Here is a 16,996-nt window from a genome sequence, read left to right as displayed (position 1 = left end):
CAAAGTTGTTTATCTCTGACATACACAACTTTGTTTTGCGTTTGACTGATAACACGCTTTGCTCTCGTAATTCAGAGATAGGCCCTGTCCGTAACCTCATGGTGAGCGAGGAGGCCGTGGACAGCTTCCGGGTGTCGTGGAAAGCTGCTCCAGGAGCTGTGCTGAGGTACAGACTGTTCTATGAGCCTGTGAGTGGAGGAGATAAACTGGAAGCAGAAACCGATGGGAGTCAAGTCACCACTGTGCTGCAAAAACTGCTCCCCGTCACCACCTACCGTGTAACAGTGTACCCTGAATATGCAAGTGGAATGGGTCCCTCCATGGACACTGAGGGCACCACTAAAGAAGGTCAGCACTGTTGGAGGATCTGCTGCTTTCACTCCTGATTCTTTTCTCTTGAAATTCCAAAAGGAGTCATTTAATCTTATATTTGTTATTCTCTCTCAGTTCGGGGCTCTCCACGGGACTTGAGGGTCTTCAACGAGACCGTGTCCAGCATGAGGGTTTCATGGCGGGCTGCTCCAGGCAAGGTGCTTCAATATAATGTGGCCTACAAACCTGATGGTGGGGAAAGGAAAGAAATATTTGTTAAAGGAGACACAACAACTGCTTTGCTGAAGAATCTTCAGCCAGACACCGAGTATGAGCTGTTTGTTAGTGCCCGCTATACATCTGGCCTTGGAGCTCCACTTATGGGAACAGGCACAACTCTGGAAGGTAAGAGTATTTCATATTACAAACAGGGCTTGACATTAACACCCGCCAACCTGCCAGAAGCGTGTATATTTCAGAAGTGGCGTGTAACGCAGTCACCCCTACTAGCCACTTTGGTGGGTTGAATTTGATATATGATATATATATTTTTCATTTGTAGTCTTTTATAAAAGGCATCTGAAATAATAAACTAAGTGCAATGTAATGTTGTTCAAAATATAGATTTTTCGATACATAACGATACTGAAATATTTGAAACTTATTTTAGGCAGATTAGACACACGATACCAGCGTTCATTTGCTCCGGATGAATATTGGTATTACAGGTTGGCCTGTCACGATAACTACTTTTTGTTTCGCGATATATCGTTCCAGAAATAATTGCGATAAACGATATTATTGTCATTTTTAGACTCTTTTATGCCACTGAATATATAATCATAATATAACAACAGCATAATAATGCAAGTAGACCTACACACTTTCAAATGAAAGCCTTTTAATTCTTTAGATCATGGAAATTACGGGGTACAAAATATATTATCCTAAATAAAAAAAAAAAAAATTGAATATAAAGTTAAATAAACATTTTCCCTTGTGAAACGGCTTTAACCCATCATTCTGCATTGACATTTATATGTGCACCGGAACAGGGGATTGCGGCTTTGAAATCGAGTCCATTTGGGCTTATTCTTCCAAACTGTCAGTAGTTGTCAGGAAAACACTATATCGCCTCAAATGGTGCCTTCTTTTCACTTGTCGATAACCGCTCTGTGTATGAAGGAACTGTCCGAGAACCACTTTCGCCTCCGTCACGGAAAACATACAAGATGACAGCACAATCAAGTAAAATGTTGGTGACATTCATTATCATGTAAACATAATAGGCGATATATTGCATTACAAAAAATTCTTGAGGTCATGTACATTGTGCGATATATCAATATATTGATTTTTGTGACAGGCCTAGTAACGGGGCTTGAATTTCGACGTGGGATTGCATGTATTGCACATAATTTTACTCATCCCCACAGATTTTGTGCTAACAACCAAAGTGCGCTCACCTCTAAGGACTAAATTTAGTTTTTTTTCACTGCTTAATGTGCTTACACCAGGGTTTCTCAAACTTTATGATGCCAAGGACCCCCAAATATGATGAACCTTTATGAGGGACCCCCTTCCTAAAATCCATCTATTTTTATGTACAAAAAAAACATTTTAACTGTTAGATAAATAGTGTGACATTATAAATACAACACATTGTTTCCCAACTTAAACTGGATATTATATTGGATGTATAAACCTGAAGTTAAAATGTACTTGTATAAGCCACTTTCACAATAAATGTTTGTAAGCAGCTCACATACTGCGTTAAGAAAACTGCTTTACAACCCCAGTGAGCAAGATAAAGGGGACTATAGTCAGAAATACTCACTAAAGATACAAAGCAAACATATACAATTCTGGAATGTATGCAGCAAGAAAGGAGAGAAACATATAAAAATGAAACAGAATGAATATTCGGTAGACTTTATCCATTTTTGCTTTGTCTTTTTATTCTCTGAAATTCTCTGGGGACCCCTTAGAACCTTCTGGAGGACCCCTGGGGGTCCCCGGACCCCAGTTTGAAAACCCCTGGCTTACACAGTCAAACACACACCAAATAATGTCAAAATGCCAGTCTTGGCGAGTATTCACATAAACACAGTCAGTTATGTTTTAAGTGAATGTAAACAATTGAGAAAGAAAACGCATGTGCATCAGTGTAATGGATCCGTGCATCAGGTCTTAAAGTGACAGCAGCCTAATATTCCTGCTGACAAATTATGAGATACTATTAAAAATATCTACAGTATATGGCAGTTTTTCCCCAATGGTATCGATGTCAAAATTGTGGTCAGTGAAAATGCTGAGTGGCTAGTAACTTTGGAAAATCACTAGCCACAGTGGCTGGTGAGCAAAAAAGTTAATGTCAAGCCCTGACTACAAATGAAGCTTGTGCTTTTTACATTGCAATTCAAATGTCTGATGTATGCTGTATTATTTGAAACAAAAAAAACGATGGGTTATGCATGGTTCAAGAACCCAGATGGCAGTCAGCACCAATGGTTGACTGACATTGCTTTTGAAGGCAGGTTGTCTGCTATATGAGTATGCCAATATATATGATGCAAATACAGTGTAGTGATATCAAATGAGAAATTGAATTTGAAGAAATTATAGAGCTGAAATCAATTTGTGAAAACCAAAAATTTGCATTATCAATTGACAAAGGCTGTCAGAAGATTTTGTCAAATGCTAAAAATATGATAATCCCCAAATATCGGCAGATATAGAACTTTACAGCAAAACGTTAAAACTGTACATTTTAATGGTTTGTTTTAGACAGTGCCTTCTGCTACCCTAATCATTTCTTTGCACGCTTCCAAATCACACTCTTAACAGAGGACAGATGTACTTAAAAGAATTTCAGTATTGTCTGTCAGTTTGAAGTGCACTCCGTAATTTTGGGAACCAAAATGACCTTTTAGATTGTGTCATCTAATGACAGATCTCACTCTGTGGATTCCCCCACGCTGTGGCTTTATACATTTGGTGTGTGGGCAGCAGATGAATTAGCTGAGCTTGTAAAAATTTCCTCACTCATGCTTGGCATTGCATGAATAGTGAATGGAAACAAAACCTCAAGAGATTTTAGTTTTTTTAAAGAAATCTTTTCTAGTGTCTAACCGTGGTCTAGCAATCAGAATTTGTGGTTTTAAACTTAAACCAAAGTTACTCATTTAAAACCACATCATGTCAATATATATATATATATATATATATATATATATATATATATATATATATATATATATATATATATATATATATATATATATATATATATATATATATATATATATATGTATATATATATATATATGTATATATATATATGTATATATATATATATATATATATATATATATATAGATATTACATATCTATATATATATATATATATATATATATATATATATATATATATATATATATATATATATATATATATATATATATATATATATATATATATATATATATATATATATATATAGATATTACATATATATTACATACTGTTTTGATGATGTGCAGCCAGAAGGATTTTTTAGTGATTGCTAGTTATTTCTTAACAAATGACAGTGTCCTGTTACAGTCCGGCTTACATGAGTGGTCTCAAACCACTAAGAGCCAATTGCTTCCACATAAAAATGCTTGTTGTTTTTTTGCCTTCGTAAAAAGTAAAGTCCATGTCTCTCTCAATATTCTCTTGATAAAAAGCATGTCACTGTGAGTTACTGTACTACTAACTTATGGGCTTGCTTAATTTGAGTCACTGCCAAACAATTTAATCCAAGGTTTTTAGCCTAAACGTATTTGCCTTAAAGGGTAGTTCACCCAAAAATTAAAATTAGCCTATGATTTACTCACCCTCAAGTCATTCTAGGTGTATATGACATTCTTCTTTCAGACCAATACAATTGGAGTTATAGAAAAAAATGTCCTGGCTCTTCCAGGCTTTATAATGGCAGTGAATGGTAGTTTGTGTCTGTGTCTGTTTTTGAAGTCCATATAAGTGAATCTGTCAAGATCAAGGAGTTTGTGTGAGAAAAATATCCATATTTAAAATGTTATTAAGTAGACAGCGAAATAATGACACATGCGCAGAGGTTTTGCTCTATCCATATTCAGTTGTTATTCTTTCGCTGTCTACCAGAAGCTAGTTATTTTGCTTTATAACGTTTAAAATATGGATATTTTTCTCACACAAATGCATTGATTCACTTCAGAAGGCCTTTATTAACCCCCGGAGCCATGTGGATTTATTTTATGACGGACAGATGCACTTTTATGTACTTCAAAAACAGTCATCATGGGCTAATTTTAATTTTTGGGTGAACTAACCCTTTAAATGCCCAGTACTTGCTGCACCTCTTTTTTTGGGATGGATTACAAGCAGCGTCATATTAAAAATACTGATTACAAGATCTAACCGGAGCCGCTAGTGATTGTCCATTGCACATTATACAAAAGCACATATTTCAGAGGCTTGTCATTATGAATGCTGACTCGAGCAGCCTTTCAACACAGAGGCGAAGGAAACATTTGACTAATTTCTGGCCGATGACAAGGCGTTTCCAAACTGAGCTTCGTTATACTCCATATCCTGGAGGATAACACAGCTTTCTTTGTTTTAGTTGCCCTCAGCCTCCAGAAAATGGCCAAGCCCAGTCAGGGCAATTAGGAAGTGACCTTAAATAAGGGCTTTAGGGACTTATCAGTTCATTCTGAGGGTGTGAGAATCACATTGCATTTCATGTTCAGCCTACTGTTAAAAATGTCATTATAATAGGTGATTTGCATGTATTCTGAATGCAAAAAAATGTCAACTTGTTCTTCTAAATCAGCCAGTTTGCTCCAGGGGTCTCAGAGTGTCTATGTGTTTTAACATCTGGTGAATGTGGTTGCAGTCAGCATGAGTTTTGTCTCATGATAGTTTTTGTGGAAACTGGGCTTGGGCTATGAGATCTTTGCCAGCACCAGATTATGTCTCTTAGCCAAGAGCGCTGCCCTGTTTTACTGAAAATGAGCTGAATTCTGCGGGAAGAGAGAGAGGACAGAGCTCATTTACTCATCAGGAACTGTCCAGATGGATCCCAGGCAAATTTTGCAAAGCTTAATCAGTGTGCTATTGGAAATAAACTTCTGTAATGTCCAAGTGTAAGACATGCTAGATTGTTTTCGTCAGCTTTGAATGGCAGTTGTTCAAAAGCACGTTCAAGATGTTCAATACTTAATTCTTAGCTTGTGACCACCCAATCTGTTCATTACCTTTCAAAGATTGATTTCTCAGATGTGTCATACTTTATTCCACTCAGTCAGTGGCAGAATTTGCTTTTTCTGAATGTGGACACGGGTGAGAAGATCCGGAAATTAGATCCAGGGCCTGAAATTGGATAAAGTCTATATGAAATAGCTACAAAGAGGAAATCATTGGAAAATGCTTCTAAATTGTTCATGATGTAGTTATTAGTCTGTTTAGTTAAAGTTGGCAACCATGACCAGGCGCTCAAGGTTTGACTGGTTCGATTTAGGCCCTGCTGGTTGATACTGCAACTGCATTCTGTGGGCAAAAAGCATGTGTCTGAAGTTCAAATGCAGCCGTTTAAGCCACATTTCATAGTCTGACGTCGTCATTCTAGTCAGAATATGAGTCTGATACTGCTCCATTGGGCTGTGATAATGGGGTGTTTCAACCGAACCAGGAAAGAAAATTCCTCTGCACTTAATTGGATAGACCTACAACCAATCAGAGCAATGGAGTGAAGCATAGTTGTCAACAGAACTCAACTGCACGCACGCTGGAAGAAGTAGAAGAAGAAGAGTGTAAACGATCTTTGCCGGTGTTATAAAAAATAATTTAAGGATACACGGAGTACTTACCAACACGCTCATCATTTCTGAGAGAAATAGTGAAAGTGAATGCATATACCAACAAGTTCTCCGTTTAGGATTAGAACGAATTCAACCCAAGCGCTCTTTGGTGACGTGGATGCTTACGTTACTGTTGAGCATCTGTCCATCATCGTATAAAGCCCGCCCTGACATTTTGATTGGTCCGAACAGCTCTGGTTCGAGCATGGTTGCTCCACAACGGATCAAGTCCAGACCGAACTTCCCGACCTCAAATGTTGTGGGCGGGACTAAGTTTGGCTGGCATCCATTCCAGGCTACACATTTCAGTCATGACAAATAGACTCTTGGAATAGTTGTAGCATGTTAACGGATATTGTTAAATGTATTTGGTCTTGGCGGACTAGATATAATGGACTTGATAGTAGGGTTGAGTAGTGTTTGATTTCAATTCTGCTTATCGATTCCAACTCTTATCGATTCCTAATTTTGATGCCAATAAGGTAAAAAAACCCACATAATTCTCATTTATTCTAAGTATAACAAATAACATGAACAAAAATCAACAGGCTTAAGAACACTTACACAAGGCACTTTGCCTGTGGTTTAAAAAAACATAGCAAAAGCAACTAGCCTAACTAATATAGATTTCAAGCATTATTAAAGACAAGTAAACACTCAGTAACTAAAAAAGAACAAATGAACAAATTAGCAATAGCACAACTGAACAAAGTGCGATTGAAATAAACCGTGTTTTTAGATTTTCAGGTAATGAGATACTCAAATGTGAAATAACAGTGCACTTTATAAATAAAATATACATTACAAATATAGTTATAAAAGTTATTCAATCAAGAACGAGTTAATTTTCTTGTTGTCTTTTGTTGTTTGATTGACATTTTAGTGTGTATTTGTCCATTTAAGTGCAAAAAGATGCGGAAGAGAACTCAGAAGTTCAGTATCGCTTTTTTATTCATTATAAAGTAATTGTTTTGGATTTGTGTGCAGCAGCGAAAACAGCGCGGGAGTCTTCTTGCGCTTGAATGGTTTAAAATCACTTTTTCCTGTGTGTGCGCTTTGGATGCGTGTGCAGCACAGAAAACAGCGCTTGGGTCTTCTTGCTCTTAAATGTTTTAAAGTCATATTAAAATTCACACAAAGGAATTGATTATAAGAATCAAAATTTTTGTTTGAGTCTGATTTCTGAGCTTAAGTGTCCGATTCCAGAATTGGAATCAATTTTCGATTCCCAACCCTACTTGATAATGCCAATAAATACATGGACACACTGGTGTGAGCATGTAAGATCTAGACAGGTGAAGTGGAGGGTTTTAGAGGAACCAACTTACAGCGAACTCTGAACCAGACCATTTAAATGTTGAGCAAGCAATCTCATTGGCTGAAGAATCATCAGAGATCAATCAGCTTGAGCCATGTAGTAAATCCGGCAGATTGCATGTAAATGACTGCCTGTATAGTTTGAATGAGGATGAACATGTCTTTAATATGTATAAAGTGGTCAGTCAAACTCATACCCATTGCCAGAAGCCATATCACCCTGTAGCCCAAGACTGGTTTCTCACTGAAGCTAAGCAGGGTTGAGCCTGGTTGAGTACCTGGATGGGAAAACTAGGTTTCTGCTGGAAGAGGTGTTATTGAGGCCAGTAGGGGGTGCTCACCCTGTGGTCTGTGTGGTTCTACAGTATAGGGATGACACTATACTGTAACAAGCACCGTCCTTCGGATGCAACACATTAAACCGAGGTCCTGACTCTCTGTGGTCATTAAAAATCTCAGGATGTCTTTCGGAAAAAGAGTAGGGGTGTAACCCCGGCATCCTGGCCAAATTTGCCCATTGGCCTCTGTCCATCATGGCCTCCTAATCATCCCTATATACTTATTGGCTTTATCACTCTGTCTCCTCTCCACCATAAGCTGGTGTGTGGTGGGCGTTCTGGCGCAATATGGCTGCCGTCGCATCATCCAGGTGGAGGTTGCACATTGGTGGTGGTTGAGGAGATTCCCCCCTTCTTTATGTAAAACGCTTTGAGTAGCCAGAAAAGCGCTAAATAAATGTAACAAATTATCATTATTATTATTATAGCCTTGTAGGCAAGTTGGAAAGTTCTAGTCATGGCTTGAGGTCATTTCCCGACCCTGTTCCCCAATGCCTGTCTACCCTTGCACTTTCATTTCGAAGTGAAGGCAAAAAGCCAAAAGAATTACTTAATATGCATGGAGCGGTCAGCCCTACTGTCAAGAGAATGTGTTGGGCTGAAGGACATAGCAGTAGAGAATTTGTCTTGCTTCCAGGTACTCCAAACTTTTCCAAAGTGAAATAATTCAGAATGACAGTCACATTTGTGCTAGAACTCCTGTTCCCAGTTAACATCAACATTGTGCTTGGCTGGAGCACTAAAACAAGGATCAAAGATGGAAAAATAGCATATGTGGAGGTCCAAAATGGTCTGGTTTTAATCTAGCCTCAACACATAACAATATCAGGACAGCGTTAATAAACTCATGCACAGTATTGCGTTGTTGCATCTCCGTTAAGTGACTGTGTTTTCTCTCTCAATACAAAAACACAAACGAATATTCATTAATAGCATGTGTTTTCTAGTAGATGTGCACTGTAGTGCCTGGCATTGGCAGTTTGTCTGCATTTTAATTATCAAAAGCAGCCCGCAGAAGACATTAACATATGATCTCCTTTCCTCTGCGCTCTTTCAGTAAAATCAGACCTCATTGCTGGCTGTAGAACCACTTTAGATCCAGGCAACCTGGCATGGAGTCCTGACTTCTCTGTCTGGTTCATCTTGAATGAGTTAATGGGGCACGCATCACTGTTGGCTTAGTGATTTGAACAAACTCTTAACCCTAACTATTCAACTTAAGTCTGTAAAGCCCCCGCAGAATTTGTGCTACGAACATTAACGGTACCTCATAATGCGAGGCTGGTTGGGGAGAGGTGTGCTGCTGCTTTACTAAATAATCAGACTTTTGCACCTGGTGGGTAAGGACTGAGCCACTCAACACCTTAGCAATGTGCACCACCCCAACCCACCACTCACATATTAATTGTAATGTAAATAAAATGTAATGTAAATATCATTCTTATTGTCCCTCCCAACAAAATGTCCAACCGCCAACTGTCTAAAATATTCCTAAGTAAAAAACCCTGTACAGATGTTCTTGAGGAATTAGACATTGGAGCACTCTCCGGAAAGAAATTGGGACAGTAATTTTCCTAAGCACTTATCTTGTCATTTTCAATCCCTATCCTCCCAGGTCTTTGAGATATCTAGTCCATGTTTAAGCTATGACGCAGAACCTGGTAATTGCACTTTAACTTGGGCTGTTGAATTAGACTGACAAATGGTCAGTTTGCCGTGTTTTAGACGAGCAGAGCTCAACGGGTTTGAGACAGGTGACTATGCTGAGGTCTGGAGAACATGAGGATGGGCGAGGTGTTACTGGGGAAGTTTCACACTGTGGTTTATTCTAGTTGACTACCCTGTCAGCACTCCCACATTTTCATATCATTTCTGGTCCCTCTCCTCTTCTCTCTTCTGCTTCTCTCAGCATACACAACTGAGAGAAAGAGAGAGAGAGTGAGAAGATAGGTAGGTGGTATGGCGCAGATCAAAAAGAAAGCTACATCTGCAGTTTTAGCAGTCTGTGTTTAATGGATCGGGTTTCGTGTTCAATGGAAAGTAGATGTGGTGACAGATGTGTGGCAGCAGGGAAGAGATTATTTTTGCAGACTTGTTTTCCATGGTATGCGTTACTGACAGAGCAAATCAAAGCAATTGAGAGCTACCGGCATCTTAAACAGTGGAGAATTAGATAAATGCTCAGATAAATGCTTAAAGGAATAGTGCACTCAATAATGAAAATCCTCTAGTCGATCCAAACCCATATGACTTTCTTACCTCCGTGAACTACTGAAGGAGAAGCTTAGCAGAATGTCCAAGTTGCTGGTTTCCCTCAGCAAATGTAGACAGAGACCAGGGCTGTCAAATGTATATGTATAAATGTATTATTCCAATTTGAATCCAAAACAATTCATATGACCCCAGCTTAAACACACCTACAGTATTGTGCTGGTTTTACTTGGTCTAATCACTCACTAAGCCTGGTGTTAAAGGGGTCATGAACTGCAGTGTTTTTGTTTTATAATGTTTCCTGGGGTGCACTTTAAATTTTAGCATGATTTTTACATCACAAATTGTCAAAATGTAGAAATTGAGGCATTTTTTCCTACCCTGATTTTAGCCTCTGATTTGAGACTTAAGTATAAATGAGGTGATTGGCTGCTTTGGGTGATTGAGACTTCGGTGTAAACACTCACTGCTGTGATTGGCTGCTGTGAGACTTCAGTGTAAACGCCCGCTGCTGTGATTGGCTGCTGTGAGACTTCAGTGTAAATGCCCACTGATGTAAATGGCTAACATCTTTGCATATGAAATAGCAAAGTTTTACACATGGAACTCTCTCAAAAATAACTCTCAAGGTTAACTAATTGTGAAACGTGTTGATTATAGCATTATAATTAGATCTCATTATCATTATTATCTATATCATATATATCATCATCGCGCTTTCCTGTAGCTCAAACAATAGAGCATGGTGCTAGCAATGCTACGGTCATGGGTTTGATTCCCAGGGAAAGCAAGAACTGACAAAATGTAAAATGTGTACCTTGAATGCAATGTAAGTCGCTTTGGATAAAAGCGTCTGCCAAATGCATAAATGTAAATTATATTTAGATTGTGGCATGAAAGGTTGCAGTGATGAGCATTGTAGCCAATCACAGATATGAATGCAGCGATTTCGTCATTGCAACTCGATTTCTGCACACACACAAATGCTTTCATCATAACTAATAGTGCAAACACAATGTAAATAAGAGATGTGTTGATTCTAACGGGAGTTTTGGCACAAGTCCACAGTTTAAATAACAGATTATTTTCACCCTACTAAGAGAAACAATATGATGTTGTCCGTTTAGTTACTGGTTTAATTTACTGACACATAGACAAACATCTGACTGTATGATTTATTATATCACTGGTCACAGATCAGGCATTAGAATTAACCCAGTAACTTGCATGCTGTGGCATTACTGTTTAGTCCATATTGTAAAAGTCTGTTTGCCAAGCCTGCACCAAAATTGCGACTGATTTACCAAATAATCCACAGTGAAATGGACTGAATACAAATAAATAATGCTCAACTGAGACATTCCCATTGTTGAAAATAAATAAGCACATTCCTAGCTTTAGGATCCTTTGGAAGGTAATGTTATTTTCAGTGCAGTGATCCTGTATCGCTCTTCTCTCCTCATCATCTCACTAACACACCACTGGGCGGGGCCAAAGTTGCAATGATGAAAAAGGCATTGATCTTCTTCTGCAGAGGTGGTCTTTCACCTATCGTAGATAGGCACATTCCACAATGAGTCTTTTTCTGGACTTGGTTACAATAAAAGCTGTTTTGGACTAACAAGGAAGTTTTCAGTTTGGAAACTTACAGGATATTCTTATGTTATGATTACTTCTTATATGTCAAAATCTCAAGGAAAATTTAATTTCTCAGTTCATGACCCCTTTAACTGATTTATGTTAGTTTTTCAAGTTGGTCTACCATCATGACTAGGTATCAGAAACCTCTTTAAAACCATTAAAACACACACATGCCAAAACAGCTTGGCCTGGCTGGATGACCAGTTAACCAAAGTAGCCTGGTTAAACCTGCCTACAGTATTTTGCTGATCTAAGCTGGTCTGTTCAGTCTCTCTGCTTGGCCAAACTGGTGTTAACTGGATTAGGTGATTGGCAAGTTGGTCTCTTAGCCTGTCTTGGTGTAAGAAACTCTTCAAAACACATCAGCCTAACCAGCTTGGCCAGGCTGGTTGACCAGTTAACCAATGTAGCCTGGTTTAAGGTGTTTTTTTTGGTGTATTGGTGCTTCTTTGTAACCAGACCTTGTGAGATTTTGCTTGTAATATGATCCGTTTTTAAGTCTTTTTTTTGTCTTTTTTCTCAATCATTCAGAAATTGGTTCACCTTCAAATCTGGTTACTTCAGATGTCACTGAAAACAGTTTTGTAGCATCCTGGACTGCCGCCCCTGGCAACGTCCGTCTATACCGGGTCACCTGGAAGTCACTCTTTTCAGAGGAAGCTGGCGAGAAAACTGTCCCCGGGGACATAACCACCACTGTTCTGGATGGTCTTACACCGGAGACCCGCTACAAGGTTTCTGTCTATGCTGCCTACAGCCGTGAGGAGGGGCAGCCACTGCATGGAGAGGAGACCACAGATGGTAAGTCCATTCCCGCCTGCATAATGACTTCAGCATATGACCGGGCGCGCTTTACCTCGCTCTGTGTGTCTGGGGTGGGCCTCTCGTCCTGAGGTAACCTACCCCAGAGAGGAAAAAAAACTTGATATACTGTATATAATGTCAGAATATTCCACTGACATGCACATAAACCTCGTTGAAGTATATCTGCCCTACCAATTTGAATGGGAACACCAGCAGTCAACGAAGGGTCTGCAGTCTGCACACAGATTAAACTTAAACTCTGCTACAAGCAAAAGAAAGATATGTGTGGTGCTTGATAATGTGCGTAACTCAGATGAGTTTAGTCGCTTGCCTCAGAAACAAACCAGACTTATGTTTTTCACCTGAAAAATGACAAAACCCACAGACATACACCCAAGACATATCTAGAGACCAGAATATCAAACAGACTTGAGGGTGGGCCAATAAGCAAACACCTTGTAGGAACCACTGAGAACAAAAGTGTTGTCAAAAATATTGATATTTCGATATGTATCGATACCAGCTGCGCGTTCTTGCTCTCGAATTGACACACACCCGCCTCCTGTCACTCACTCGTCTCGTTCGCTCCAGTTGAATAGTGCTTGTATTGCACATAATTTTACTCATTCATGCATGTTTCATGCTTACACCTAAAACACTTGCATAATCTATATAAGTGGAGCACTTATAAATCCAAATTGACTTATTTTTGGTCTTATTGTGCTTAAGCGGTCAAATACATAAGAAATAATTTCAAAAGACCTGTCTTGCTGAGTATTCAGGTAAATACAGTCAGTTTTGGAATGTAAATAGTTGAGAGAAAACACATGTTGTATAGCAGTATATTGGATCCGTACATAAACTCTTAAAGTGACAGCAGCCTAATAAACATGCTGCTATCTGTCATGTTAATCAAAGAACAAAAGACAAAGAGAAAATCACTCTCTGCACTTGATTGAATAACTTTTGTCATTTTAATCGTAAGCATTCATCTATAATGATTATTTTACATTTGGTTACTTTCATTTCTGGAGTATTTCTTATCTGAATACTGATAGACCCACCTGAAAAAATTAAAGCCATGTTTATTTCATTTTTCTGTTTATTCTATTGTATTTATTTGTGCTATCGTTTGCAATTTGTTCTTATTTTATTACTGTCTGTTTGTCTTTTTTTTTTTAAATGTAGTTCAATGATTTAAATAAAGCCTCCTGTGCTGTGTGTAAGCTATTGCAACCAAATTACCCAAATTATCCAAAAAATATGAGATGATAAATTATCTGTATGCCGGTATTTAGTTTTCCCCCATTGTATTGAAAATGGTATCGAATATCGATTTTTTTTCAAAGTATCGTATCGAAGTTGGAAATTCCAGTATCGTGACAACACTACACCCTACATTCTAAAAAGTGTTGGGTTAAAAATAACCCAATTTGGTTTGAAAATGGACCAGCAATTGGGTTGTTTTAACCCAGCAATTGGGTTGTTTTAAGCAAACATTTAACCCAACCGCTGAGTTAAAACAACCCAATCGCTGGGTTAGTCCATTTTCAAACCACCTTGGGTTGTTTTTAACCCAGCATTTTTTAGAGTGTAGCAATGACCACGCAACCACTTAAGGTGTGGTCACATTAACCGTTGATTGTCGAAATCCAGTCATTTTCAATTGGAATACTTATGTAAGGGTGAAAATTTTGGTCACATGAATTCTATGTGCTAAGATACAGAAAGCTGCTTGCTTTGAAAGTAACCTCTGTGAGAGCAGTGCTTTGTGCATTGCTAGACTATTGGCAATGCACAACAGACCTTTTTTTGCCTATGAAAGTTTACCGTGCCATTAGAACTCAGCAATCATATAAAAACGTACAGCTTGAATACTTTGGCACCCTGACACCCACCCTCAACACCCAAGAAAGTTTGTTTCACATCGTTCATGTTTAGTTAACGGCTTTTTTAGAAAAAAACTCTGCATGGTCTCTGAAGTATGCTGGAGGCAAAAACTCTTATACAGAAATGTCTCAGTGTTCATTCCGATATGGAAAAAGTGGAAAAGTGACTATCATTTCCTTTCATAAGCTCAACACCAGGCGTGGGCAGAGCGTCATTGCCATAGGTTTGCGTCATTGCCACTGTTTCCTCTAAAATACCTCCGCACATATGGTGTCGTGTACGGAGGTGTAGGAGTGTGTGTAGTGGCTGATTTAATGATTTACACATGCTCTCAATTATCAAGGGATGCAGGATTTTAACACACTCTACAGCACTTACTGCATCCTCATACTTAGCAATCAATGGAGCAACTCAATCCAGTTTAGAACTGGTTAAGCGTGCTGTAAATTTGTAATTGGATTATCTTGCTGTCTGGCTGTTTATTTATCATCTGTCATCTAAAAAGTCCAGCAGTTGAGCCGAAAAGAGTCTTCTGGCTCAGGTGGCTGCATTTTATTTCTGCCATCACTTTATTCCTTACCTCCTTCAGGACCAACATTAACAGACAGTGTCCTTTTGGAACAGGGATTCTTTGAAAACTTGGAAGTGTTGTTTTCCATCCATAAAACTCCCCATTTGAAAGTATTCTGTGTGTCGATTAAAGCGGACAATTCATTCCTTTCCCTCCTGCGTAAAAACACTCGGTCATAGCATAAAAAGAGAACATTGCAGACAGTCCTAGAGCGTCCGCGTTATGCATGACGTACAGCCGTTTCGGCATGTCTGGTTTTACCCAGTTTGGAGCGGCCTGTGTTAGATCAAGCTTATCTTGGCAGACGCACTTTCATTATTCAGATGGTTTGGTTTTCCTGACCCCTAGGAATTGTGGTTGAATCAGTCCAACATTTAATGAACATTGTCCTTCATTTATCCCCCCGACAGTGTCGGCCGCTGCCAGAGTTCTTACCGTGTCAGAAGAAACAGAGAAGACCATGCGTGTGACATGGAAACCAGCACCCGGCAATGTTGTCAATTATAGGGTGACGTATAAACCTCAGGGTGATACACGTCACTTGGCCTCCAAAGCACCGGGAGGCACCGACACTATAGTCTTGAGGCGCCTGCAACCCCAGACCACTTACGATATCACTGTGGTTCCCGTCTACAAGTTTGGTGATGGAAAAGCAAGACAAGGAGAAGGAACCACATGTAAGTTAATAGAAGATATATGACAACTTGTTTTGGTTAAAGGTCCAAATGTATTTGACTGTGAATATCCTTTCGATAACTGTTTGTTATGTCTGCAGTGTCTCTATATAAAGCTCCCAGAAACCTGCAAACTTCAGAGCCCACTAAAACCAGTTTCAGGGTGACCTGGGATCATGCTCCCGGGGATGTGAAGGGTTACAAGGTCACCTTCCATCCCATTGGAGAGGATGTGGACCTGGGAGAGTTGCTAGTAGGCCCCTACGACAACACAGTGGTTCTGGAGGAGCTAAGGTATGAGACGCCAAAGCAGACACATAAAACACTTAACAGACGTCTGAAGACATGCCCTATAAAACACCTTTAAAGTCAACGTGAAATCAAATGTACACTATTTATCTTCTGAAAGCATGTTAATGGTCTTAGTGGTCGTAGTTTTCAGTCATGTGAATGGCGTGGGGCTGATTGCATAAACTGCTTTGACTAGTCTTACAAGTTCTTTGAGGCTGGACATAACTGTAAGTAAGTTACATAAAAAGTTTGAATTAGTGGCCCCTGGAAAGCAAAACATCCATTGAATTCCAGCACAGGCCTGTCAATGTTCCATCCATTTCAAGCCTCAAATATTTAGATCACCTCCCATAAGGAAAACAATGGTGAACAACAAAGACTATTCATATATAGTTTTATTGAACTGCACCGACACTCTCAGATGAGAACAAAATTTGAACTGAATTAAGCTTGATAATGACACTAAAAGTGCAACACTAGCACTGTGGTTACACTTTATTCCGATGGTCCACTTTAGACACTCTACTAAATATAAGTAACTTTGCAGCTACATGCAACAGCATGTCAACTAACTCTCATTAGAGTATTCGTAGACTGTTAGGTATTAGTACAATACGTTTACATGTAGTTGCAAAGTTACTTATATGCCTATGCCTCTGCGTTTGTTGGGGAGCATCACAATAATGTGTTAGCAGATATTAAGCAGACGGATATTAACTCTTTCCTCGCCATTGATGGAAATGTACAGCTTTCTGTGTTTTCACTGTTATATACGGTATCTATGACACATCTTCTGAAAGAATCTACTGATCAAAACACAGGTGAAGAAGAAGCAGAGACAAGCGATAGCACATGTAGAAAATGTGATAATCAACATTAAATAGCATATAAATCAAAACTATCTAATGTTACTGAATGAAATGTTGACCCAGGACAAGCTACAGGACTGTGAAGCTTTGGCGGGGTTGATCTACTCAATCTATGTTTTGATCATCGTTCTGAAACTGATCTGGATGTAGTCTTTGATAAAAACGAGATTTTCTCAGCTTTTTGCTCAAAATGTT

The 16,996-nt window shown here is 38.9% G+C and overlaps 1 protein-coding gene across 1 annotated transcript in view; it reads left to right on the top strand.

Moving 5' to 3' along the window:
• Positions 1-16,996, top strand: part of col12a1a (collagen, type XII, alpha 1a) — a 111,405-nt gene that overhangs the window by 16,539 nt on the left and 77,870 nt on the right. Inside the window, exons 12-16 of the mRNA XM_079832663.1 lie at positions 76-348; positions 448-717; positions 12,234-12,503; positions 15,378-15,644; positions 15,743-15,935. Coding sequence (XP_079688789.1) covers positions 76-348; positions 448-717; positions 12,234-12,503; positions 15,378-15,644; positions 15,743-15,935 — 1,273 coding nt within the window. The remainder of the gene's footprint in view (positions 1-75; positions 349-447; positions 718-12,233; positions 12,504-15,377; positions 15,645-15,742; positions 15,936-16,996) is intronic.

The sequence above is a fragment of the Gobio gobio genome (assembly GCF_949357685.1).
Source record: "Gobio gobio genome assembly, chromosome: 13".
Lineage (NCBI taxonomy): Eukaryota > Metazoa > Chordata > Actinopteri > Cypriniformes > Gobionidae > Gobio > Gobio gobio.
Note: the sequence above shows the minus strand (reverse complement) of the source record. Positions and strands in the feature narration are given on the sequence as shown.